General features: G+C 40.2%; 1 protein-coding gene across 1 annotated transcript in view; it reads left to right on the top strand.

Annotated features, from left to right (window-relative positions):
- Nucleotides 1-27,939, top strand: part of LOC145986471 (uncharacterized) — a 169,043-nt gene that overhangs the window by 129,155 nt on the left and 11,949 nt on the right. Inside the window, exons 4-5 of the mRNA XM_083120518.1 lie at nucleotides 14,561-14,687; nucleotides 19,638-19,686. Coding sequence (XP_082976644.1) covers nucleotides 14,561-14,687; nucleotides 19,638-19,686 — 176 coding nt within the window. The remainder of the gene's footprint in view (nucleotides 1-14,560; nucleotides 14,688-19,637; nucleotides 19,687-27,939) is intronic.

Raw genomic sequence — 27,939 nt, 5'->3', positions numbered from 1 at the left:
TGAATATCGAATATTTAACCAACATATCCTTGAATTTGAACTGTTTATATTTCCATTATATTTTATTGAATGTACTGTATGATTGTATATTAAATTATTGTATTGTATTGCATCAGTTAAATTACACAATGCATTATTATTTTCCATAAGATCACATCCACGAGGTTACAACATACAACTGCACCCAGCATGTGTGAATTGCATTCTTAAACTTCAGTTTATAAGATGTTGTATTGGGCACCTTCCTGTTATGTTCTTAATAAATAAATAAATAATATGATGCCCTGAAATATTATGAATATTTTCAGAACAGTCACGGGTTTCTGCAGGCTCAGTGGCCGTGAGCATGAAATGGCCGACTTTCAATCTTACCAGTAAAGTTCATTGGTTCGAGTCCCGAGTTGAGCATGGGTGTTTTTTGTGTGTGTTCTTTCATCACTTTCATCTCATCATCAACATCCTCATCGTCGTGATCAACCAGAAGCGGGAAGAAAGAAGAAGCTAAATAACAAAAATACACAAACAAGTCACTTCTCTTTTGGTACACAAAAAGCTTCACCTGCACTGGTAGACAGCTAGGCGTCAAACAGTTCTGGACCGCTTAACACGTGAGCGAGATTAAAGAAATCGAACAGAAGAAACTGGAAGAAACACGATCCGACCCATAAACCGTGCAAACCAACACCCTGCGTGCGAAAACCACAATCCCAGATCATAGAACGCATTTGTGGAAGGTTCGTGAAGCACAGATTAAATCTTTACAATCTTCTCTGAGTCCAGAAGGAGAGTAGACAACCTGTAATGGCTATCAAATTTCTTTTCCTCAACGATGCAAGTTGTTGGATGTGCAAGGAACAAAGGAACAGGAATCGAACAAAAGGAAGCAAGAACAGAAGAAATCGGCTCGAAACTCAACTAACAAGTCTCACCACAATCTCTCCCTGTCTCTTAGGCGATGTCTAACAGTGCAATTATCACAGATATGCTAGATTAAGGTGTTAAATAGGGTATAGAAAGGCGATTTGGGTCCTTGTTTGAAAGCATGCCTGTCATACTTGTCCATACATTTATTTTTCAACTCCATCATAGAATCAGGTGTGGACTTTCCCCTTGCCGATATCATGAGCGCAATCGCTGAACGTGACAAGATGACATGCTTTTTTACGACTCTGAATGGTAAAGGAACTATTGTTAAGGGGTGAGAGGGGGGGGGGGGAGTTCAGTTGAAAAAGTGTTCCACCACTTTCCCGTTCCAGGTTAAATATCACAGTGGATGATGTTGCACCTGTAATACAAAAGTTTGAGTCACTGGTGATGAGATTGTTTTCGGTTTAGTTGATGCTCAGGGACAAGACCTGCATTTTAATTTCGTTTAATTTGTTTTACTTCGCATTTCTGGCAATTTTGGTCTAATCGCTAAGATGAGGATGATGAAAGGACACTTACAAAGAACACCCATGCCCAGGCCGGGATTCGAACCCGGGACCCCTGGCATCGTAGTGCGCTGTGCTAATCACTCCGCCACGGAGGCCGGCAGGACCTGCATTTTAAAGGTAGATCCTAAGATTGTGCAATGTGCCTCCACCAGGGATCGAACTCGGGACCCCCTATCTACTGTGTCAGCACTATGTTATCGGGCAGGCCATACAGTTTAGGTCAGTGATTCCGAACCGGGGTGCCGCAACATACTTTAGGGATAAACAAAAAACGAAAAGAAATATTATTAGGAAGTAGGCAAAAGGGACATAAAGTCGAATTAATGAACGAGATGAATTCATTGATCTGTGTGCTGATTCCACACTTGAAGTTAAGTTCACCAAGAGTGAGATATCGGTGGCTGTCTTTTGGCTTGGACTGGCAAGAGGAGTATCCTAACCTAGTGAAGAAAGCAATGGACGTACTTTTGCTCAACTTCATATTTGTGCGAGCAAGCCTTTTCTGCTATGGCGACAATTAAATCCAAAGCAAGAAATAGACTGCATAACCTTCAGGATGATATGCGTGTTTCGTTGTCAAATGTAAGACCTGATATCAAACTTTTGTGCTCTAAGCATCAAAGCAACGCAAGCCTCACAGTAATAAAATGTAATAAACAGTGTTCTATTCTGATGTTTGATCCTGATATTATCTTTCAATAAATGCATAACATTAGTACTGGAGTAGATATTTGTTTGACAATAAATTTAACTTGCGTGATGCTGATCACATCACCCCCACTCATGACCAATCAAGAAAGTGTGGGGCGTTACCCCCACACCCCCTATACACCTTCATGGTGTGGTGCCAAGGGGAACACTTTACTTTTTTCATAACATATTCCACTTCCATTTAAGATTAAAAGTTGAAAAAATCCAACAAGGGTTTCTCAAGTTTTTAATCTCATTCGCAAGTGTGTCGCGAACGTAAAGAGGTTGGGAATCCCTGGTTTAGGTATTTGTATTTTTGTTATTTTACGTCGCACTTCTGCCACTTTTGGCTAATCGCGACAATGAGAATGATTGATGATTAGATGAAGTTGATGGAAGGGAACTCGCAAAGAACACCCATGGCCAAGCCAGAGAACTCAAACCCGGGAAATTCGGTGGCGAGATCGAAAGTCGACTACCTATCTCTCTCGGCGGTTTAGGCAGGTCAAAGAATTGAATGTTACCCTCTCCAGAACTTCACAAGGTCGCGCTGTGTTTGTATATTTCTAATTTTACGTCGCTTTTCTTCTGATATACGCTAATTACGTCAATCGTTCGAATTAGTAGATGAGACCGAGAAAAGGCATACACACAATTTTTTTTTTTAATGTCGGAAACCGAACCCTGATTGTGAAATTCGAACCAGGATTATAAGAACTACTAAACAGTGGACTACCGAGGTGGTTAAGCTCTGTTACAGAAAATGTACCCCGGCATTGCCTATATGGAGTCGCTCACATGACCCATCAAAAATTTCAACAAAACATGACTCCTTTTACATGTATAAAGATTACGAAACTTTAACTTGACATAATGTCAGTTTGTCAACAAACAGTCACGTGTGCGGATAATACAACCTAGTCATTGTGTACACCAATGCACAAGAATTTACCTTTCTCCTATTGTTTACTGGGTCCTTTGTACGTGTGCGATGCCAGTGCTTGCAAAGAAAAGAGAAATGGAAATGAGGTGAGGGTCGAGAGCTGTGTGTATTTGTGTGTGTGTACGGGCAGCGGGGGGAGGGGGGTATTATATTACTCTTGACGCCACGAGCCAGTAACCCCGCCGTTTTATCCCTTCTTCATTTGAAATGTATGAGACTGGGAAAATTCTCTCTGTATGGTTGGTTGCATTGGGAGTTTCGCGACCATGGTTGCCAACTGCTAGTAAATTCTATTTGCCAGAAGATATTTTCTTTTACTGTTGTTTCTAGCAAAAAAAATGTCTTGATTGATTGATTGATTTGGTGTTTTAAGTCCACTTTATGCACACTAAGGCTAATCGGGATTGGACCTACAGTTTAAAGTGGGATCCGAACTACAGGTATGCCTCCACCGGGTATCGAACCCGGGATTCCTTGATTACAAGGCGACGACGCTACCACTGCTCCATCGGGTAGGCCCCAAAAGGGGTCTTGAAACTGTTTCGCTAGGGAATAGCGTTACAAAGTGTATGTCTAATTAAAGCTATAACAATGTATCAATGTATTACGTGCAGAATGTGAGTAAATTTAACGTATTTTGCAGAATGTAATATAAATCTGAAAAAAAATAGCATAAAATTCAATATAAATGCACAGATGCTGGTTTATTATAGATCAGTAGCACATTAGAACTAAGCTGAAAATAGCTTTGAACATCTAGAACTAGCCAAAATAAAAGCTTTCATACATACACAGGACATGCATGCGCGCTCGCGCGAACGCGCGAACGTGTGTGTGTGTGTACAAGGAAATGCGGGGCAAGACGTGGTGCATAATCTTTGACCATAAGTACTAAATGAAAAGACGCTTCTTTTCGCCAAAAAAGGATTGCCGACTTCCGACCTCATTCGCACATGCCTAAGCAGAGGTGAGCGATCGCCTAACCAGTTACAGGTTTACATGTGGTCAGCACGACGAACTCCTAGTCGATGTTGTAGGTTTTTTCCATGACCGGGTTGCGCTACTCATTCGTAGCTCCCCAATTTCCTCACGATAGTGGGTGGGCACAGGTCGAAATGTCAGGAAAAGGTGTCCCCCAGGAGACTCGAACCTGCGCGTGTCCCGTAGCCGGAGCACAAAGCCTGACGCCACGGTGGGGACTCACAAATCGTATACTTCTGCGAGAAAACATTGAGAGTAATTGGACGCGATTCATCTTACAAGAAACAAATTTTCCCCACAAAGGCCTCAAGTAATGTTAGTTTCTAAGATACTGCATTAACACCGGTATAGTGATAATATTTTAACTATCATCCCCATTAAAATGTCCACAGACTCACGAATGGAACAAAGATTTTCAGCGAGATGCATCAGATAATTTTGATAATGCCAGTTGGCAAATTTGCTCAGATGTTCATATTTCAATTCCCCACAGGACACGAACGAAGCGTCGCCTGCTATGCCAACAAAAAATAGTTGTGACAGGCAAACAAGATTCTGTGGACATTCGCTTTGTCCATAACTTCCCCGCAAAGAACAAAATGGTTTGATTGGTGCTAGGACGACACTCCAAGAAGATTATTTATTTGACATTTCCCCTCCTCGCATTTATTTTCCTTTCCTCTCCGGTCTTGTTCAGTCTGACGTCTCTTCTTTATTTACTTTCGCGTCTCTCTTTCTCAGTCCTATCATTGATTGTCCAAACATCTCGTCTATTCTTTCGCTTCCCATAATTCTTTGTTCTTCCCGCATCGCTGGGGTCTACACGTTATTGCACGGAAGCTAAAACAAATTGAGGAAAGTAGGAAAAGGAAATGAAAATGACGAGTGTGGTATTCTAGGTACTAGAAATTCCATTAAAGTGGGAGGAGAAGCGAGATGAAAATGGAATCAATACTTGAAAAGAACGGGAAAGGAAAACATAGGTTTGAAAATGCATAGGTTTGTAGTTGTAAACAAAATGTTGGTAAATGGATAAAACAAATGAAAAACGTTGATATTATTGGCCAGCGAAATAATACGAGATGAAACAGGAAATATCATCAATAGTAATAAAGTAATAACCAAAGATGAATAAAGGAATATATTTTAAGATTTAAGATACAAAATAAGATTTAAGGTAATCTCAAATATCTTTCTCTTTCACTTACTGCATAATGTTGCCGTCAGTGCTACCACGTGACTTTATGTGATTTAGCTTGTTGACACAATTTTAAGAAGGTTATAACAGTGTAAATATACATATGCGGATTTATTGTTGCATGAACTTTTCCCCATTATGAATAAGTACTTAATTGTGGTTTCATAAGTACATATATGCACAGGAGTACAAACAGAATACATGTGGCCTATCATCACAGCAGATTCACGTCTGCAGATTCAGGATTTCCCCACGGAAGATTCCTGGTTCCAGTTTTGTCCTGGGCATGACTGTTTCTTTGCGATGTCCTTTTATCGATTTTATGTATTTATCACTCATTCTCATCTTCGCGACAATCCAAAACTGTGAGAAAAGCTGCGCAAAACAAGAAAAATATAAAAAATAATTATCAAGTCACAAAACAAAGGTTTTGTTGGAGGATATTGATATTGAAACGCGGAATAGGTCTCTAACGAACCATCTGATTGATAAGCCGTCTCAGAGCAAACAGTTGGAATTCCATGCCAAGTTATATTATGTTAATGTTTGTAACCGAAACAGACTAAGCTCATAATCAGTTTCTACTGGGGTCTAAGCGGTGACCCTTTCTGAAGACATCCAGGGGTCAGTCTGTCTTTCACGTTGTTCATGTCCTTGACTGCATTTTGCAGACTAACGAGTCTTGTCGTATGGACTCACAGTGTGTGAAACTTGTGTTGTGTCCTGGTCATTTGTGTCTGTGACTGTTCTTTCTCCAATCTCATCTTCCTCATCTTCGCGATTACAGAAAAGAGAAGTAAAATAATCAATCTTACAGTTTCTGCTGTATATTCTTCACAAAGAAGCACATAGGATGTTTCTCTCTCAACTCCCGCTTTACGCAGAGTAATGTTCAGTTTCGTAATACGCCTTGCATCCGTTCAACCAACTTTACTTTGCTGTAAAGCAAGGGTGCATAAATCATAGGATGAAAGCGTCACGTCTATTGCGAGTCTGCCTTCTCGCATTGCTTTCTTCACTTAGGTCGAATACATTCCTTCGCGAAGAGCGTGCAGCCGAACGAGAGACTGGGTGTTAGACGGAAGACAGATTCTGCATGGGCGCTTATGGATGTACTTTAGGAAAAGTTGACTTAATTAAACTGCACATAAACGGAAAGAAACACGCTTGAGGAATAATATGTCGGACTAAAACATGAGAAAATATTTTTTTCGAACAATAAGAAACTCTCTTAATTTTGAGACGAAAATTTGGAATAAAAATAGTATCACACTATATTCTCAACTACCGGCAACTTACCGATTCAACGAATGCCCACTACACTCCAGTTTCACTTAATTTACATTATATAGTCTATGAGATTTTCTTCTGTACAGACAACACTGTACACAAATTTACTCTAGCCTTAAAAGCTTGATCCCTGAATGTCACACGTGCACAATTATGCTCCATCGACTACTGATAACTGAATACAGAACACATGAATTAAGGGTGCGAGAAGCAGTTTTCCCTGACCACAACACTTACCCTTGTAGCCTCACGTTGGGGTTGGAAACTAGATTTCAATAGCCTTCACTTTAGATGTCACTGATTGACCTTCGGATGATAAGACACGGTTAAATTTCAGACGATATTTTTCAAAGGTAAGAAGTGTGTCTTTTGGTCCGAAAAATACGTATAAATGAACCACAAAGAAAATAACCTTGGGCAAGAAGCCTTCACGCATCTCCCCCTCAATCCGTTCAGCTCGGACCACGAACTACCCCTCCGAATTGAGTACGATGTGCAGGACATGCAGCTCAGCAAAAGTCATTTCGTTTGTGGTCCCACTATACTCTGATTAATGAAATTTTTAAGTTGAAATGCAAGCGTTTTGATTATATCAATAAGAGTAGATGGGAGTCGAAACATATTTATTAATGACGGTTTTACTAATAATAATACTTAACTTACAAGTGCACCACAAGGAGAAATAAATTACTGTTCTCTTTCAAATACTTTGGAACAACTCGACAGAATTAAAATCAATACCCACCTTATGTGAAAATGTACCTCGCCCCCTTAACAAGCTATGTAACAATTGTTCATATTCAAATATCAGTGATCTGCTTAGGATTGTTTAAGATGGAAATTCAAGTTTTGAAGTTGCTTTTCTGCTGAAGAAAAGTGTCAGGATTTTTTTTTAAAATAAGAAGTTCGATTAATGGATTAAATTAGGTTATTATACGTTGATTTTCTGTCAGTTTGGCTAATCGAAACGATGAGGATGAGTGATGACATGGTGAAGTGACACTCGTAAAGAACGCCGAGATTCAAACCCGGGACTCCTGGTGTCGTAGCGTGCTGTGCTAAGCACAGCAGATTAGCTTGAAGCAGGGGCGATTCTTCCATGTAGGAAGTGAGGAACTTCCTACAGTTCATTTATACTTATTTCCAGTTCTCTACTTTTTAAAAGTTTAATGACCGTTATAAAATTTTGAACGCAATGTAGGTTCGCTACTCAACTGTCAAGAGTCAATCTGCTATCACTCGCTCGCTCCAGATCCGCTGCCCAAAACGACCATTTTTGCCTGCCGCAGAGCGGCCGAGGAAACTTTCTCCTGATACTACACCCAGATGGGTGAGGGGCAGTGCAAGGGAGGGAGGGGGTTGCCCAATTCCGGTTCCGCGAGGAAGCTCCAGTGGTTTCCTCAATCAGTGATGCCAATCCTAGCACAATAGTTCTAAACCTAGCAAAATTTGAACTTCGTTGGCACCTATAGCACTCTGTGTTTGACATAATGGTAAAATGCAGCAGCATCTCAAAATCGGCGTCCCTGGGAAACAGAGAAATTGAATTCTAATGAAGATATTTTGAGGAAATATTTATTTTTAAAAAAATCTACGGATCTTGTTTGTACTTCTTCAGCGGACTTGTTTCAAACAAAAACCAAACGACAAGCTTTTACAGGCCCATCCTCTTGTTTTCATCTTTTCTTTATCCTTCCCGATTTAATAAGTGAAAACATTGAAAGGAAATCGGCAGAAAGCTGGGGATCACAAATTAAGCAAACGGACGCCGCTACCTGTTGTCAAATTTTCTTCAACTTTTTTCAAGCACTATACTGAACCCATTTTATTGAATGGTCGAAATTTCTAATGTTGCTTAATTATAATAAATAACGCAGTTCAAAATAGCTGCATAAATTGAACTTAAAACTACCACACTCATCAGAAAATGATAATGATAAATTGATAATAATTATATGTATAATGATAATTATAGACCTTAGAATAATTTTATCGCATTTAGTGTAATTTAAGATTTGAAACAACACTTTTTCTTATCAGGAGGTTGCTATTGGCAAAGCTGTCCTCAATTCACACACAACAGGCAGGGAGAGGGCCTGTAACTAACATTTTAATTGCAATTTCTAGTGCAAGGTACAAGCGCTACATGTGACTGTGTAATTGAACGCATTTTCGAAAACTTTCCTTGGTCTGTTTACCATAATTTCCTACAGTGATAAATGTCCTACTAGTCGCCACTAGCTTGAAGTTCGACTCTTGTGTAATAAGCAGCTTGTGCAGCAAACCTTCCTCAACGAATGAATTGTGACGAATAGCAGGAATCGAAAACGGGACGCTTTTGAGGTATTTTTACAAGAAATAAATGTCATCTTAAAATGGCATATGCATGTAGAGCCGTAAAAGTTTCGGGCAATACTTTCCTCTCAATACACGTAAGTTAAATCGTTTTCTGCGGTGCTGCCATCTCACCGCAAAAAAAATAAAATTATAGCACACAGCTACAGAAGAGACGTTGTTTCATAAATCAGCACGGCTACATGCTGCGAACCGTACACCTGCCCCTTTTTCGTAGGCGTTACCTTGTCAGATGAGAGAAAGATCGCATCCTCTATAATGATTCGCCAAATGCATGAATGTGCGCGTCGGGATCTATCCTTTTTAGATATCGTAGTCTCCTGTTCTTTTTGCAGGCATTGTACTCTGTGCTCATAGTAGTAGTTCTTCATCAAAAAGCTTTTCGACTGTAGCATGTACTGAAAACTGGAAAACTTTATCCCAGATTTCCTTGGGGTTTCGGAGATAAATTTCTCGAATTTACGGACTGAGTTTGAGTTTATTTACAAATCCGATCTATGAATAGATAGGTTAATCGGGACTGCACCTACAGTTTAAAGTGGGATCCGAACCACTATGTAGCTCCAGAGGGTATCGAACCATTGACCCCTTGATCAGAAGGCGACGACGTTATTAAAGTGCAGGTATGGAATTAACGAACTGACGATCACCTATGCGAGATTTCACTACTTTCCTGCAAGAAGTGGGGGAATAAATATATGTGGTTTCTTTACTGGTCATAATAAGAAAAAGCACTGAAAATTGTTATTATTACTTATTCAGAAATAAAATAATATCTGAGATAACGTATTTGAGGGAATTTTCTTCATTTATTACTAACTGTGGGAAGGAGAAACAGGTTTTCTCCCTTATATTACCATTTGCCATGGTCATCAAATTAAATTACCAAGAGTTTTTATATACACTAAACAGTGCCTTCAAAAAATCACTGAAACTGTCAAAATATGCACAAAATTTCTTCGGAAAAGGCCATCACATGTATATGCTCCATAACGAAGCCAGAAAAATTAGCATTGTACTCGGGGAATGACACAAAATGCAAAGGTAACCACTATTGAAGCAAATGTGTTGCATGTTTTTGTCGCCGCTATATTAGAGTTCTGGTGAGGTTTATTTATTTGTCAAATTCTTTTCGATGAAAATTTGATGTAAATATAGGTAGTATCCGCTAGATGAGACGCGAAACTTGATTAGTTGTAAACCTGACTCCCGGCGTACAGACAAGGCAGGAAAAAATATTTTATAATTTTAAGCAATAATAATATCTGTTATACGTAGGCTGTGAATTTTCCCTAAATGCCTTTTTTGTTCCTTGGCCAGAAAATGTAGGCTTTTACGTTTAAGAACTTTTTCAGGCCATTTCTGAGAAGAACACATGAATTTTATAAAGGCGTTTTTTTTTCCTATTTTAGTCCTAAGTGCCTATTTTGAAGAAGACAGCTATTAAATGCCTAATGCGAGAAAATTATGGCAGTCGATTTTCATCACTTTTTGTATTTTTCGGTGCTTTTCTTGCTCCCTATTTGGAGTAGAGATTTTTTTAGCGCTTGTCAATCCTCATCCTGGTTTTAAACCCTTATCCTCCCCTACTTTCCTTATACAGGTAATCATGTGACCTCATATAGTAGCTATAAATAATACAGGACACTGAAAATTATCTTACTGCACATGTAACCGATGATGTATTATAAAATATTTTGATAACAGTAAGTAATTAAGTTGTGAGAATTCTTCAAGTGTATAATGATGAAACATTTTGTTTTCTAAAGCGCGGGAACTTTATTTCTAATATAATATGTAATAAGAGGCTAATTATTGGGTGAGCTCGAGCTCCACAGGCCTATTTAAGTTGACGCCACTGTTTACAGATGCTTTTACGGATAGATGGATGCATACTGGTGCCGTAAGCATGGCTCCAACAGTTTCAGCAACTACTGTATATGCTTAACACCGTAAAAGGCGGAGGGATCCGAGATATAAAACCGAGCAAAGAGGACAGGATGACTCAGTCATTACGGCGGCATGAAATACATTAGAAAAAGCAGGGTATGTTCATTGATACATGCCAAAAGACCACCCATTTAAGGTCTTGCTCGCTTGCTACCAAGGCTGCTCCGGAAGATAACGCTAGATCAAAGCGATCGACGTTTGTTTTTATTCTAGGCATGATTTCCACAGATAGACACGAGGAAAAAGCATTCGCAGTCCAAGCCACCGTGTCCAGAGATAACAGGACTCGGTACTGTCAGCGCCTCCCATAATTGGCGATGTTTACATAATGTGCTGATTCACGATCAAAAAGATCGGCGTGCGATCGCGGATGGATAGGGAAAGGGGGAAGGGGGAGGATGGACGCAGGATGATCGGTTATTCACCTGCGTGGCTGGTCGACCACACCTCGAACCAACTGTACAGATGGACGCACATCTTCCTTTCGTGATAAATCTTCAATGCAGCAACTGGTCTCTCTTGAAAACGAGATGGTTCGTTTGTTAATCTTTCCGGGATGTCACTGCGTGTAAGGTGCCGTAAGGTGAGAGACTGAAATAATGTTGGTAAAAGTTGCTGTTCCTGTATCAGGGGTAAGAGTGTAAAAGTTCTTCAGTGCCAGTATACAGGGTAAGTCAAAATGATGGACCCCGATTTCTGACATTTATTCTGTGAAATATAATAAACAAATGTTATTGTGAGACATGTGCTAAAAAAGGTAAACTGTCAAAGTTTTTTTCAAACAAATCACAAGTGTTCTATGTGAGCACCTCGCGTAACACGGCACACACCAAGCCGATAGTCTATCTCCTGCCAAACCTTGTGTAACATGTTGCGGTCAATATCAGCAATGGCTGCTGTGATGCGGGCACGGAGGTCATCCAATGTTGTTGGAAGTGGTGGTGCGTAAACATGATCCTTGACAAAACCCCACATGAAGAAATCACATGGGTCAAGTCGGGGGAACGAGGTGGCCAATGAAGGAGAGGTCGATCCTCCGGAGATGCACGGCCTATCCAATGTTGTTCCAATGCCCCATTGAGATGGTCCCGAACGCTGCCATGGTAATGCGCAGGAGCACCATCCAATGGAGAATGAAATCTGCGCTATCCTCTGCAAGCTGTGGAAGGAGCCATAGTTGCAGCATATCAAGGAAAACAGTCCTGTCACAGTACGTTCATGGAAGAAAAAGGGCCCATAAATCTTTTCATGGGAAATGGCACAAAAGGCATTCACTTTGGGAGAATCGCGTTCGTGTTCCAAAATTCATGGGGGTTAGCAGTTCCCCAAATCCTTACGTTGTGTCTATTCACTTTCCCTGAAAGGTGAAAAGTTGCTTCATCACTGTAAATTAACCTCTCAGAGAACCCATCCGTTTCCATTAATGCGAGGAAATCAGCACAGAAGGACGCGCGCAAAGCATAATCAGTGTCTTTTAAGGCTTGAACTAGTTACAAGTGGTAGAGTTTCATTTGTAAACGTTTCCGCAGAACCTGCCAGACAGTTTTCTGTGGAAGTTGAAGTTCTCTTGCTGCCCGGTAGGTGGACTTCTGTGGACTCCGCACGAAACGTGCCCACTCGTTCCACTGTCTCTTCCCCAGACGGCCAGTCGATTTTCGTTTACAGATGCAGCCCTAATCTCTGAAATGTTCATACCACTTACGAATGGCATTCCCCGTAGGTGGTTCTCTCCGATATTTGGTACGAAAATGCCGTTGCACACTAATCACAGTCTTATTCACATGATAATCAAGCACACAGAAAGATCTCTGTTCTCCAGTCAACGCCATTTTCCTGCTCGCTGCTGACTCCTAGCGGTAGAAAGTGGAGACACTGCGTGGAAACTAAACTTTGAAAGTTAACCTTTCGAAGCGCATATCTCACAATAACATATGTTTATTAGATTTCACAGAATAAATTTCTGTAATCGGGTCCATCATTTTGACTTATGTATTGTCTCCTATTACAACTGTGCGAATTAAGCCTTGGGGCCGTATTTGTGATTTCAATTTGCGACGTACATTGTTTTAGATGTGGAAATTTGTACATATGTTCATGGTCAGCAAACTAACATATTGCCTTGCGTTTCTAAATACCTTAGAACATCGGTTCTAAACTACGTCATTAAATCTTACGCTAACATTTACACATAATTTAGAAACACTTAGTACGAGTGTATTTACATTCTAAGAAGATCCAAGAGCATACATAAAAAGAGATAGATATCGACATTGGCGGTGATTAGGGGGGAGCGAGGGGGGGCAACTGCCCCCAGCTTTTGCCACTTTTGCACCCGCACTATGCTAAACCTTATCTACGAGGGAAAGTAAACCGTCTTTCCCCCCTCAGTTTTGGAACTTTGCCTCCCTAGTTTTGGAACCCAATCGCCGCCACTGAATATCGAACTAGTAACACGAAATTCCTAATGCGAAGTTCAAACTTAACGTCCATTTAACCTACCTATAAAGTTTCTTGTGAACACTTTAATTCGTGTAAAATATCAGCACTATGCCATGGAAACTTAAGTGGAAAACAGCCTTCTGTTGTCTCGGCCTGGTGAGGTTGGTCTTGCAGATTGATGTCCTTGTTTAATTCCACAAGGCTGCGTACTCTTCGGCAGGGAAATCTTTGATGACTGGGCCATTAATGGGCACGAATGATTTTTCAATTGCGTTTGTTACGTAGTTAAGGAATGGTATACTATATGGTTTCAACCCCATTTTCTTTCAGCGGGATAAAAACATCCCTGACAGGGACAAAAATAATTTTCTTTTGAAAAAATCTTTTGTGTGGGGAAAATCTCTGGCATCCTCCCGTTAATTCGTACACTGACTATTACTACAGATAAACGTATCTGTGCTATTACTACAGGCAAACAAAGCTCTGGCGACACGAATTCACTGCAGAATAATCTGCTGCCCTTGTATGGTTAGCACGAAATATGGAGTTCACATAATAACATTCTGAATGTTAGTGACAGTGGTTCTACATTAGCATGCAATGTTAATTGAACATTATCCATTCTCAAGTGCTTTAAACTATACTTATTCTAACACTATATTTCGAGAGAGCACCTATTGTCTCGTCTTCAGGTGAACAAGTTTCTTTTTGCTGGTAGTGGGGATCGAACCTACGACAGATCTGTAATTTTACTACAAATCCGATACGCTAACCAACCACTCCCCTGCAGTATTCTATACCTACTGGTCCATCTTTTACATATCTGAAAGGGTAGACTTCATTCAGATTGTCTACGAAAGGAATGAGTTTTAGGGAAGGAAAGCTTATCACCGTTTTGCTGTATAATTCTCTGTCCGTACAATTAAAATATCAATTGTTGGCTGAGAGTCGAGGCGTCGATATTGTAGGAGAAGAGAGCAAAATTGTACTGCCCCCAGTGGCGGCGATTAAGTGGGGCGAGAGGAGGCAGTTGCACCCCCCACTTTTTGCCATTTTTGCCCCCGCACTATGCTAAACATTATCTACGAAGGGAAAGTAAACTGTCCTTCCCCCCAGTTTTGACACCTTGTCTTCCTAGTTTTGGAACCCGATCGCCGCCACTGACTGTGGTATTTTAACTTTATTTTGACCTGTTTGTCGCGTTTAATTCGGGCAACCGCAGTGTAATTTGATTGCTTCAGGCTTCGAAAAATTCTAACTATTTCTTCTTTGTTGCAGCCACAGAATTTGGTCATGATGGGAGCTTTCCCAGACTGCGATATCAAGCTGTGCGACTTTGAGATATCGAGAGTCATCCTGGAGGGAGCAGAAATAAGAGAAATCTTAGGGACTCCGGACTACGTAGGTGAGTGAAATATTTTTTTACTTCGACCAACGAATTAATCAAATGCATATTAGTTGTTTTGTGGACATTCTGTTTTATGTATTGATAAGTTTTCATCATGGAAGATTACACTGGTAAATTACCAATGTACTAGGAAAGTATTTCCTCAAAGACAGACATTCGTGAGTTCTTGTTTTCAAGTCCACTTTATGCACAGATAGGCTAATTGAGTATGGACCTACAGTTTAAAGTGGAATCCGCCAGCACAGGGTATCGAATCCGAGACCCTTTGATTACAAGGTGACGACGTCATCACTAAGTTATCGGGAAGACCGCAGACATCCATGTAGTAGTTGATGATATGTCAGTAAAATCCTTAGTAACAATACCTGACTTACACCTTACGCAAAGTGACATGCTGAAATCGTACCATAATGTTTAATTTTCTATTACAAAATCTTGTCTTTAAGTTTCAAAGAGTCTTGGTACGAATACTTCTCAGTACAAAGTTCTTTAAAATATATTTTCTTTAAATAGTTCCTGAAGGGAAGATGCATAAGATACATTTGAATATTGAAAAGATTCTCCATAGTCTCGTAGAGTATATGTTCCTTTATGGTGATTATATTGAGATAGATAAAGCTATTAAAAATAATTTCAACAAATGTGTTTAAACCCCTTGTATTTCTTGTGAAGAATAAAAAACAATCCCTCTTTAACTTAACATTTACACAAATCAGACAGTTTTGGCATTTTTTGGTCCAACATGTTATTCCTCAACCTTTATTCTTACCGTCGATGTACTGTGTGGAGTTAATCTAAGTAGGGCCAAGTTCCCAACAGACATCTGCCACGTGGATTCTCCTATCGTTAGCTCCTGGCAAGAAACTGTAAAATATTTCAGGAGTGAATTTAATTAATTAATTGTCTGGAGGTTAATTCAGTAAATGAAAATATCAAAAAGTGATTCTCTAGAAACATCCATTTTCTGTGCTCAGGCAAAACTTTAACATATTTTGTCTTCTGAATTTCGAGATAATCGTGACCAAAGCCAAGATTTACCACTAGGGGCCGCATGAAAATGAGACGCTGAAGTGACAAAGACCATCGATTATTTAAATTCCTTAATATTGTGAAGTAATAACAAAATAAAACAAAATGCCATGTCCTTTTATATCATGAAAGAAGGTAGAAGGAAGGAGTTTATAGCGTTTTAAATAACTTCTTGCATCGTAATCCTATTTTTCAGAGGTCACGCAACAATGCTCAAATATAAAAATTGATCCTCGAAGAAACAAATGTAAACATTTTCAATGCCAACAATTGGAAGTCAAGTGAACATCCTTATTTTTCAGTTCGCGGCCAGTGTGGCTACCGTAATGTAGTGTTTGTTTCTTTTTCTTTGGTGCGCGTGCGGTATTAGTGTTCTGTGGCGAAATGCATACTGCAAGTGGCGCTTATAAACGAAACTAACTTTAATGATTAATTTTTAATCAGATAGGGTAGGGTGGTACATTTTCGATATAGGTACTATTTCGATCACCCTTTCTAAAAAGTCGAATATTTTGCTTCCTGTTACTGGGGACGCTGATTTGAGGAGTGAGAGTTGTTCCGTGGGGTGTCAGGTGTGTTATGCAGAAACATAGAGAAATTTTACGGAAAACCCGGAGAAGCAGACGTAATTTTGTATGGAAAAGTGAGTACGTTGTAGATAGAATAGGTGCTTTGTATACCTAGGTATAAACGTCTGCTTGTCATTTTGCGTGTCCCGTGTTTATGCTTGAACGTAGGACAGCAAAATTCAGGTCAAACGTGGACAAGCATTTGGTGGCTGTAGCATGTGACATCTGTAGCCATATGGTGAGAGATAAGAGAACTACAGAAATATTTGTTTCCATGCACAACATATTCGATCGGCGGAAATGGTACAATTTCGATCAACGAGGTATACAGTTTGACTTTCATTACCGTAATGCGTGCAACACATTACTTCACAAAGTAAATGCGTTGTTCAATTTATTGTTACAGATGCCTCGCAAACGTACACCGAAGAAGGTATATCAACAGCATTCGTCCAGAGTTCTCGAAAATGCCGTGCAGAGCATTCTAGAGGGACACCTATCTATACGCGGAGCATCGCAACTTTATATTGTTCCATTTGCTACCCTCCGTCGTCGTCTTGTAATCAAGGGGTCCCGGGTTCGATACCCGGTGGAGACACAAGTGGTTTGGATTCCACTTTATACTTTAGGTCCAGTCCCTATTAGCCTTACTGTGCATAAAGTGGACTTAAAACACCAAACCAACCAACCAACAATTTGCCACCCTCCAAAACAAAGTAACGATGGCACGTCAAGAAGCAGCGGGTGTTCTTTCCCCTTCCAGGATTGATGTTGGACTTCCTTTCATGATTCTAACAGCAAATCAAGGAACACGTCAATAAATCCTTCTGACTTTTTCATTTTAAAAATAGACCTATCTATAAATATTACATAAAGATCTTCTTCTGTTTAAAATCTTTCTGTCTTTGTATATTTTTAAAAAAACATATTATGTTTAAAATAATATAGCTACATAAAATATTGTAATGTTGCAAAAAATTAAAAAATTATTGCCCTAATATAATATCCGAGTAGTTCTTACAACGTAGCCTAATATTAAGAGAACGGAAAAAATACTTTAGGCATAACTATACATACTTTTCCTAATATTTTGAATTATGTAACGATGAGTAGTCAAACAGAGTTATTTAACTAACAGAACATGCAGTTTGTTTTTATTTTGCTCGTGTAGGGCTACGCCGTAGAAGAAGTTGCGCTTGTAGTATATATTAAGGATACTTTTCCATTACTAAATGTTGATCCAAATTGTACCGCACGTTGATCAGATTTGTACCTACCTAGGTACAATAAGAATCAAATTTTATCGGACCGAAATTTCGTTCTGCTGTCTACAGTAGCAGAACTAAAAATGGCATGATATGCCAGCGTCTTTAGGAAAAGGTAAACATTTCATTGGCACAAAAACTGTAATTTTGCTGCCTATATTTTTCAAGTTATATTGAATTTATTTTTTGTGATCGAAAATGTACCACCTTACCCTATGTCTATATTTTCAAGTTTACAAGTGTTATTAATGCAGAGTAAGTAATTAGTGAAAGTAAAGTAGGATGGTAACAAAACTAATAATAATAATAATAATGTCGGCAGGGCTCAAAACAAAGGATAAACTAGGGGTCCAAATTTTATAACCCCTCCACCTTGACCAAAGCTATCCCATAACCTTTTAGAGGCTTGACAAGGAAAATGCTAAAATTTTTGGCCACAGTAAAATACACTTGAAGTTTCACATGAACTGCACCCAAGTGTCTGGGTTGCATTTTGTTTACAATTCAAAGCGACAACTGGAACAACAATGGGAAAGGTTAGGGATTCACCACCAGAAAAGACAATGCTTTGAAACTGTAGTGTCTCCTCAAGATCTGGGTCATCTCCGGAAGAATGAATCATCGCATACATCGCACCTGGCTGGAGCCCAAACGTGGGCTATCAAGGCGGAAAAGTGATTTGGCAGAGCAAATTTCGGTAAGGCGTAGGCTCACGTTTGAAATTCGCCTGAGACCTTCGTAGGTAGTGAACTTAGTAATGACAGTAATATAGAAAGCGTCGGGTTGTTTCCATCAAGTGTGGGCATGCAGATTTACATGCGTGCGTGACGTATGAATCATGTTAGATCTGATACAAGAGCCATTTGTTTAGAATGGGGCGGCATGGGATAATATTCTCTCAACACGAGCTCAGTACTCCTCCGTACGGCCTCTTATGATTAAATATAGAAGATAATTTATTTATATAGCACAAGCTTTTGCAATTGTATACAGTGCAAATATCTCACAATAATAGTGAATTTTCTAAACGTCATCCTTTTACTCCCTATGTTTATTACGAGGCCATCAACATCACTTTTCTTTTCTCGCTTTCTTCATACTTCTACTATTACATAAAAGTTAAACTCCATGATGCAGTAGCCCTCTAAGGGCCAGAGCCTGCCAGAACGATTTTTTCATTGGGCGACGCGTGGTCAGCGCATCGAGTCCCATCGTCGCAGTTCTCTGACTTTCGATACTGGAGCTCGCTACTTCTTTTTCAAGTAGCTTCCCAATTGTCCTCACGACGCTGAGTCAACACCGAAAATTTGAAGGCTCTCACTGGGAATCGAACCCGGTCCGTTCGCACCAAAGGCGAAAGGGTTAATTAATTGGCTACGCAGTAGACCCTCTTCTACTATTGTCACTAGTTAATTCATTAGTTATCGATAAGTAACAGTAAACCATTTTCATTCTCATTCACTCTCCCTTTTCAAGCAACTTTGCTTTCTTGGTGATCATGTGTTATTGTATAATTATTAAGGTCCTGTAAGAACAACTTTCCTTGTGCAGACTTACAGCAGGGTGCAGCGTAGGGCACACGCGTAAATACAGTATATTATGGGGGGATTCTACTCCCTTGATGGCCTCCTAGTTCCACCGTTGCAACTACAAAAATATTAAAAAAACATTTTCACCTTTCAGAGGGAGGTAGAATAACTTTCATTTTGAACGTGGAGGCCTTTTCCTTTGGAAACCCAAAAGCACATGAATGAAGTACAATACAAGCCTACAACCAGAATCAATATTTTTCACACAACTACTGGAATACATTACATTATCTCCTGGAGCCTCCTTTTTGCTGAAGTTTAGCACAGAAACAGAATGTGGTGAAGAATATTTGACAAATGGAAGAAAAAAAAAATTATATAATTCTTTATGTATATTTTTCTCGGGTTTTGGCTCACGGTTTCGCAAATATAGACCGAAAACTGGTTGGTGTTCTCGGTGAACTTGGACATTGAGGTATCTGGTCGTAACTGGTAATAATTTGTGTCTTAACGACCACTGCCATTATTGATAATTATTTCTCTTCTTCCTTGCAGCTCCTGAAATACTTCACTACGAGCCTATTTCTACAGCAGCTGACATGTGGTAAGTTTAGTCCAAAGTCATAAAATCTTCAATATACATATATATATATATATATATAATGAAGATAATATTTTTCCAAAAAATATGTAAATTAATAACTTAAGAAGTTATATGAACTAATGGATGGTTACAGAAAAGAGCCATGTTTGTATTGTAGACGCTGAACATATTGTCGATAGCTAAGCTTCTTAAAGATGTGTACATACTTGTGCCAATGTACAAAGAGACCAGCACGAAAGATCTAATCATCTACAATTACCAACCCACGTCTCTTGCCCACGGCTGTCCCATTTACCGTTTTCACTTCTGGTGGGGCACTTTCACGGCTCGTGTATTTATTTCATGCTGTGATTGGGGGCATACAATCTATAAACTAGCAGCGCATAACTGATAGCCTTCAAACGATTTAGTTCGCACTTTTCTTAGACATTGGTGTAGTTTAACCGGTGTTTTTCGTTAACCTAAGATCCAAGGACACTAATAACGCCATCAGCAAAATTTAAATGTCTAGTGATTGTTTTGTTTGCCACATCGGATGATTAATTATGAATTTGTTCATGTACAGAGAGATCCATGAGTATTACCGTGCAAATTGTCCATGACTATTTTCATTAATTTTTATGTTACAACGTATGTGTTTTTAATCTATGGATTTTTATGTATGCTGGTGCAGAAGTTGTCAACAGCTTGTTTTGAGTTTTCTTTTAATTCTTGAAGCTCTTATTGGGTCAAATAATGTGCACGAACATGATGATGGACAATATGCACGGTAATACTCATGGATCCCATTGTACTATTTGTTTTGTTATTCTACAGTGGCAATTAGAATTGTTTGTATTTATGGATTATAATGTAGCAGGGTGTTTCTGTGACCGTGTGACAGACTTGCAGGAATGATGGATGTGGAACCGCCACAACAGAATGAGATAGGGAACCCTGGTCTGGAAATGTCCCAGTCAAAAGTTACAAGCCAACATCGGCCAAAACCTTCGAAGGGCAGACAACCACGCACAACGCGGAGGGAAACATAAAAGAAAAGGGAAAGAATCCACCGCGAATGCCCTGGAGAAGACGTGACGTCAAACTCGACGTGTGTAGTCTAGAAGCACAAGTGTCGCGGCTGCAATCAGAGCAATGGAGTATATTATACGCTAGGCGATATGGTGTTTGTGAATGGATGAGCCAATGGGAACTGTAGGGAAGCAGAAAGGTTGTATCGGACCACATATCCACGGCGCAGACATCCCAGACTTTTCCAACGATTACAGGAAACGGGGCAAGTGCGACTTCAATTCAACGAGCAAGGAGAACAAAGAACTGCAAGGACACCCCCGACCTTGAAGAAGCAGTGCTGGATCGGGTGGAAAGACAACCATCCATGGGCTGATCACGTGAAATTGGTGTGGCCCATTATGCTGTTTGGAAAGTTCTGAGGGAGCAGCAGCTGCACCCTTACCATCCACAGCGTGTCCATGCCTTGGGTCCAGCTGATTTCGCACCCCGCGTCGTGTTTAGTGAATGGTTACTGCAGCGCTGTGTGTTCGACCCCCAGTTCCATGCCTGTGTGCTTTTCACTGATGAGGCCTGTTTCACGAGATATGGGATGCTGAATAGTCGCAATAGCCATGTATGGGCCGATGAAAATCCCCGTGCCACAATCGTGAAGGGCCGTCAAAACAGATTTGCTGTAAACATGTGAGCGGGCATTGTCGGCGAACATTTAATTTTTACCGCCACGATTAACTGGACCAGTGTACACTGTGTTTCTGAGAGACTTCCTCCCCGAGTTATTGGAGCATGTCCCACTTCTCGTTCGTCAACGCGTGTGGTTTCAGCATGATGGGGCCCCAGCCCACTTCGTAGCTGGTGGCCGTGATATTCTGACGCAGACCTTCCCATAGGGAGAGGCGAACCTATTGCTTGGCCTGCCCGTTCACCTGATCTGACCCCACTTGATTTTTTTTTGTGAGGTCATGTCAAAAGTGTTGTCTACGAGACACCTGTGACTAATGTAGAGGAACTCTTGGCAAGAATCCTTGCAGCCTGTGATCTGGTCCGAACGACTCCTGGGATATTAGAGCGGATGCGACAGAGCTAATTGCAATGCTGTCATGCCTGCATCGAGGCAGGTGGCGTCACTTTGAACAACTGCTGTAATGATGGTTGCAGTTAATACTCATTAAAGCGACTACAGTGATTCTTCTGTGTTTGTTTTCTACTTCCCCATACATATTTTATGGTTCCCTTCCGCGTTGTGGATGGTTGCCTGCCCTTCGAAGATTTTGGCTTGTAACTTTTGACTGAGACATTTCCGGACCAGGGTACCCTATCTCCTTTTGTTGCGTGCATTTGTTCCCTTCCATCATCTCTGCAAGTGTGTAACACGGTCACAGAAACACCCTATATATATCACAGGAGATGGGCTTGTTTGGTATACATGTGTCTACAATGAAAACGATGATTGATGGAATCACATGATGGAGACTATTTATTTCGGAAACAGAATATTATAATTTTAACAGAATTAGAATTAATTTATCCTCTACGCGTTATATAAGTTGAATATGCTTGGACAATCTTATTTGGAAAAATAGTCCGGAATGATTGTCTTGTGCAAACTTGTGAGGAACTCCAACATGAAAATTTCCGAATACAAAAACGTGTTCTTAGGGTCCACCTATATGTATTTAACCTTAATGAAAAATAAAAATCGACATTGTGAGATATTCAGTAAGCGATCATCATAAAATCAAGTTAATCCTTAACATCTCACAAGGAAGTTGCACAGTACAACCTCGGATTCTACAACCTTGTGATCATGTTTGAAACATTTATCTTGCACTTTGTGAAGAAAGTTCAAGTTGCCATACTTCTTCATTGGTAGAAAAGAAAGGTAACACTAACCAGAGTCTTGAGCAAAACATGAAACATGTACACGTGTCGTCAGTGTTTTCTGGTTTGAGAGTTCGTTAAACAGAGTTGTAAAACACGCCTGAGCAATTGTTCGACATAAAACTTTCCCACATGGGCAAGGCAACCACACCGAGTGGGCAGCAGGCGATCGTTTAAGAAGACATTTCTGAGTTAGAACCTTGAAAGAATTGTTCTCTCGTGCGCATAACTGCCAGAAGTTATAGACGAATACAGTACTCGTGTGGTTTGCTGCACACCTTGTGGGTACTCTACAAGAGCCAAGACGTGAACGATGGATTTTTCTAGCAGCAATGCTATAAAAGGCAAAAGGCGTGCGTACCGTTAGAGATCTGTACTCTAATTATACTAAAATACTCTTCTTTCAGTGCTATGGCCTCCACTATTAATCTCTATCAGCTCACCGAAACTGCTAATGTATAATTGAAGTTGTCAGGAGGCTACCATTTTTGATCACACGTTAGGTTGTCCTTGGTGTATGGTGACAGGCACACCCCTCTCCCTTTTTTTCCAGTTCTGCAGAGAGGAGATAAGCATAACGTTACTTCCTCCCACTTCATAGAGGGTGTGGTGATACCTTTTGAATATCTACCAGCCCGCGGTCAGGTGGGATTGTGTGCAGCGGGGGCCTGTATATTAAGAACCGTAGCGGCGATCCTCCAACACGGGATTGTAAAGTCAATCCGCAGGACAAGGTCGACCGGCTTTCCTTTTCAATTTAGTGTGATTCATGTTGTCTGGGCGCATACTCCCCCATGTCGTCAATATTCAGGATATCCCGGCAACATGAAAGCTTCCTCTTCAGGGTATCCATTGAACATCTCAGTTTTGAACTGACCTCCAACTCCCATCCTGCCTCCTCGATGTCGATCCCTTCTATTTTATAAACTTGTAGTTCATTTTCGTTCTAGTGGCCACCCTGCACGTAGAAGATTAACGTTCAATAATCAATACGCAACCATAGGCTACATACTCTCTCGGAAATCTGTGGAACAAGGGTGCACGTAACGGTAGACAAGGGGGAAAGCAGTGATACAAACGACTGGTAGCTGCAGCCGCGTTTTCCCCTCCATTCACCCACTCCCGCCTTTCACGCGTTCATTGGTCGAGTCCTGTCGAGTCATACGTACTTGCTCAGGGCACTTGGTTCATCCGCTTCCTCCAGAGATTCCCGGGACAGGGTGTAGGGAAGGGGGAAGATCACTGAGAACCTTGAGAAAAGAGGAAAGAAACGGAAAGGAGTAAACGACCTGAAAATATTACCGCCATATATATCCCGTGTCCCAGCTAACTGTGGAGCAGGGCCGCGCATAGTGGCAGAGAAGGAGAGGGAAATCGAGTGAGCAAAGCCAGAGCGAAGCATTGAAAGCGGGTAACTCCAGTTACTTCCACCCTCCCATTACGCAATCCCGTTCCTCTCACTCTTCATTGCAGGAGCCGTCTCGCGTCATTACTTGTTCTCGTTCGTCTGCTCTACAGATAGTTAGGACAGAGTATAGAGAGAGACTGAAAATTATCATGCTTGCTCTGCCTTCAATACAGTGTTTCCATAAGAATCATACTAAGTTTAGAAAATTATAATTCGTCGTGCGTTTATAAGATTATAATTGAAGCACAAGCATCATTTATGCAATGTTATTCTAGTAAAAAATAATATTCTATTAGCGGTTCTCTGTGTGCTGTAATAATTTTACGCGGCACACCTCATAGTAACGAACGGATCCCCATGCCAAGTAGAAATCTGGCTTAATACTGACTTCGAATTTTTTGTCGGAGGAAAGTCTTTTTTTAATCAGTGACTTGGTACAGTTGCAAGGGAGCACGCGCAGAAGAGACCAAACTGATAAAAGATTTCCTACAGATTCCATACGGAATCGGGGAATTGCTGTTGGCTCCAAAGTATTTGCAAGGAGAATAACATTTGCGTACATCAAACGTAACGTAATCAAGTGGTCCCAGGTTCGATACCTGCTGGAAGCACATAGTGGCTCGGGTCCCACTTTAAGCTGTATGTCCAGTCCCCATTAGCTTAAAATGGACTTAAAACAAAATTTCAAGTACTAAGAAAACTGAGGCGTAGTATATCAAACTAAGGGTGCCTGTCCTGGGCATAGAAATTCTTATAGAAGTTTAAGCGAATAAAAACAAGTTCCCTGCTCAAGCAGTGGCTCGAGAGGACTCGTCCATTGAACGCGTGAGAGGGAAAGGGATTTCATGGAGAGGACAAAGCAACTGCAGCTACCAGCCGTTTGCAGCAGGGCACATTCTTTTGCTCCCCCTTGCATTCTCCCCTCGTCTGCTGCTACGAATGGCGTTGCTCAGAATTCTTGGACATAGTATACCTACGTCTCTATACACAAGGAAATGCAATAAAATGAACGAAAATTTAAACGTAAAAAACTTGAGAATGTAATCGTAAAATCTTTCAATCATTTGACATTTGTTAAGGTAATTTATAACACAAGGACAAACGGAGTGTAAATCCCACAGTCTAGGACACCTGAAAGAACTACGAGTATGTCCGTATGGTTGCTTCAAGCTCTAGAAGCAAGTATAAATCAGCCAAGACAACATGCAGTGAATGATACGTCACGACTTGGCTAATTGAACGTGCTGTTACTTTACATAACAGAAGATTATCATTTTTAAATACGCTCAAAGTATAGCTTTCGATTCATGCTTCCTCACCCTCGTTCATTGAAACGGACAGCAAAACCGGGCAATTCGTTTTAAAGTCAAATCTCATCCTGCATGCACAATTGCCAGGCATGGTAATTTTCACACTTGGCGCGTTGTCAGTGTTGGCAGATATGATATTGCGTGAGGGACAAAAGAATCGAGCTGCTGAGGAAAAAGAAATCTCAAGCAGTGCAGCGGTATGGAGTGAAATATGAGGTTGCTTTAATTATGGTTCACAGCTGGATGTGCCGTAAACAAGACTAGAGTCGAACAACGCCCAGACCAATAATTTTTATCATGTCGACGCGGGACGCAACATTTCTTGTTTAGCATGAGCTTAAGCGGCATTGTTTGCACAACACGCCACTTACGCTTGCTGCGCTGTTGCTAATGTAAATTTTGCTGCATGCGTTCGCTTGAATTTTCAGAAGCAATGATCTCTTATACATTCATCGCATGTTCTTTCTATTTGTACTACACATCGAAACCCATTTCAAGTGCACCTGATTCGCTTAATCTTAAGGTAATGTAATATATCTTGAGTAGAGGTGCAGAGAAAAAATAAGGTTCTGCTGCCACTGGAGGTGCGGGGGGTAGGGTCTCCGTCCATGCACTGCTAGCGAAACTCGTGTAGTTAACACAAGATTCTGTAGTAAACACACGTATTCTACGAAACTGAAACGTTTAAATTTCAGCCTACCTCCTACAGCAAACGTTCTCTGAGGCCAGTCATGTTGCTGAAATTAAATTAATATTATATTGAGAATTTTGAAACATGCCAGAGCAGGAAATGACATTTGCTTCCCAGTTTAGTAATTTCGTAAACATTCTGAATATTTGCTCATCAATATTTTAAGTTTGTTAAACATTTTTAAATTTTTACTATTCCTAGCTTGAAATATTTGTGTTTATATGTTTGGTGAGGCATATTTTTCATTCAAAGCTAAATTTGGAAATTTAGAACACGAGCAACCGAGAATATAGATTTTTTAATGGCATCTTGAAATGTGTTTACGAATTTTGCTGAAATGCAAGACGAGACCGGTTCCCCAAAGTATCTATCTAGCTCGTAAAAACAACAGCTCAAAGCTGTAAGTTGACTGGAGTTATCATACCACGATCAAAACATTGGAGATGTAACCCTTCCAACACCCACTAAACTACTCCTTATACTCGTACTTACAGAATTTTAAAGCGTCCATTTCAAAGTGTAGCTCAAGTGACTTCCTAAATTGCTGTGAGTTTAGATACTAAGGATAAAAATTCAGCCGATAACATGGGTTTCAAGTAAATCAGCCATACAAATAAAGAAGATACATAATGGTATTTGACAGCCCGTAGTTCAAAATGACAGATATGCCAATTCTCTCGACACTGTTTTCTCCTAAGCAAATACACCAGCTGTTGTCAACAGACCATTTACAGTAACAATTGCATCCTGAAAGACTCCAACACGATTACGTTACGCCACATTAATGCCGAATGTATTGTTGTGTTCAAATCTTTTATAAATATATATAAAATCAAGATCAGATCTCCCAACAGTCCATTCTCAGTTTAGCAGTACGTGCGTGTGATTGTTTTTATTTCTTAGTTCAGAGATAAGCCAGAAACAACAACTTATTAATTAATGTTCACTGTAACAACACAAACAATGCCACATTGTTCCTGCTTTGTGTACGGTACGGAAATCTATGAAATAAATAACTGTACAGGTCGAAGTCGGATGAAAAAAAAGAAAGCATATTAAAATTGGCGTTATTGGAGTAACTGTTTTTTATTTTAGGAAAATATAACTGCAGTTTTCTTTGTTTGCTTGAATTTGTTGTTGTAGTGTTCGTGGAATTTTCTGGTGTTTATCAATTTCATTCTGGGAAACAATTTTTTTTACAACTACGATTGAATGATTGTCCTTTAAAACTTTGAGGAATGTCTGCATGTGTGTGTGTGTGGGTGTGTGTGTGTGAATCTAGGCTCACTATGAATGATTAGTCCTCATATTAAAATTATTATTATCCTACTTTTAAAATGTCTCATGTACGGGGTGTTTCGAAAGTCAGTTTACCTAAATCGGTCTCCTTTAGTGAACTGACTTATGGAATACTCTATAATGTTTAGTTAGGAAAGAGGATGGATTAAGACTAATTCACGTTCGGCTACAGCCCATCCTTGCCCACCTGATGATGGCGAAGATATGGAGGTGATGTGATGAGCACCACGCTCCTGCCGCATTTTCCCTCCCCCACCAGGGTTGCCTCATTTATTAGAAGCTGACAGGATATCGGTGGGAAAACTCGCACCTGGAATATCATCATTGTTCCTAAATTGCTGCCGAATTCCGATGTGAAATGGCTCGATAGTAGGTTACTAAATATCAAGAATTTTACATTTTACTTTAGAACGTACACCACATAACTTAAAATAAAAAGTTTCTTTCCCACTTTGAATTATGAAGATTGGAAGTAGCTCTACTCGAAAACAGCTGGGGTGGTCCGATTTGGTTCATACCGCCACAGATTTCGTGCTTAAGTTGGATTACCAGTAATCTCATGCGGGACACAGAAAATTGTCGTCGAGTGTATTATACGCAGTCACAAGTCTTGGCAGAGCATCCCTTCAGAATAATATTAACATTAGATTTAT

Source organism: Lepisma saccharinum, chromosome 4 (genome assembly GCF_977018435.1).
Source record: "Lepisma saccharinum chromosome 4, izLepSacc3.1, whole genome shotgun sequence".
Classification (NCBI taxonomy): Eukaryota; Metazoa; Arthropoda; class Insecta; order Zygentoma; family Lepismatidae; genus Lepisma; species Lepisma saccharinum.
Note: the sequence above shows the minus strand (reverse complement) of the source record. Positions and strands in the feature narration are given on the sequence as shown.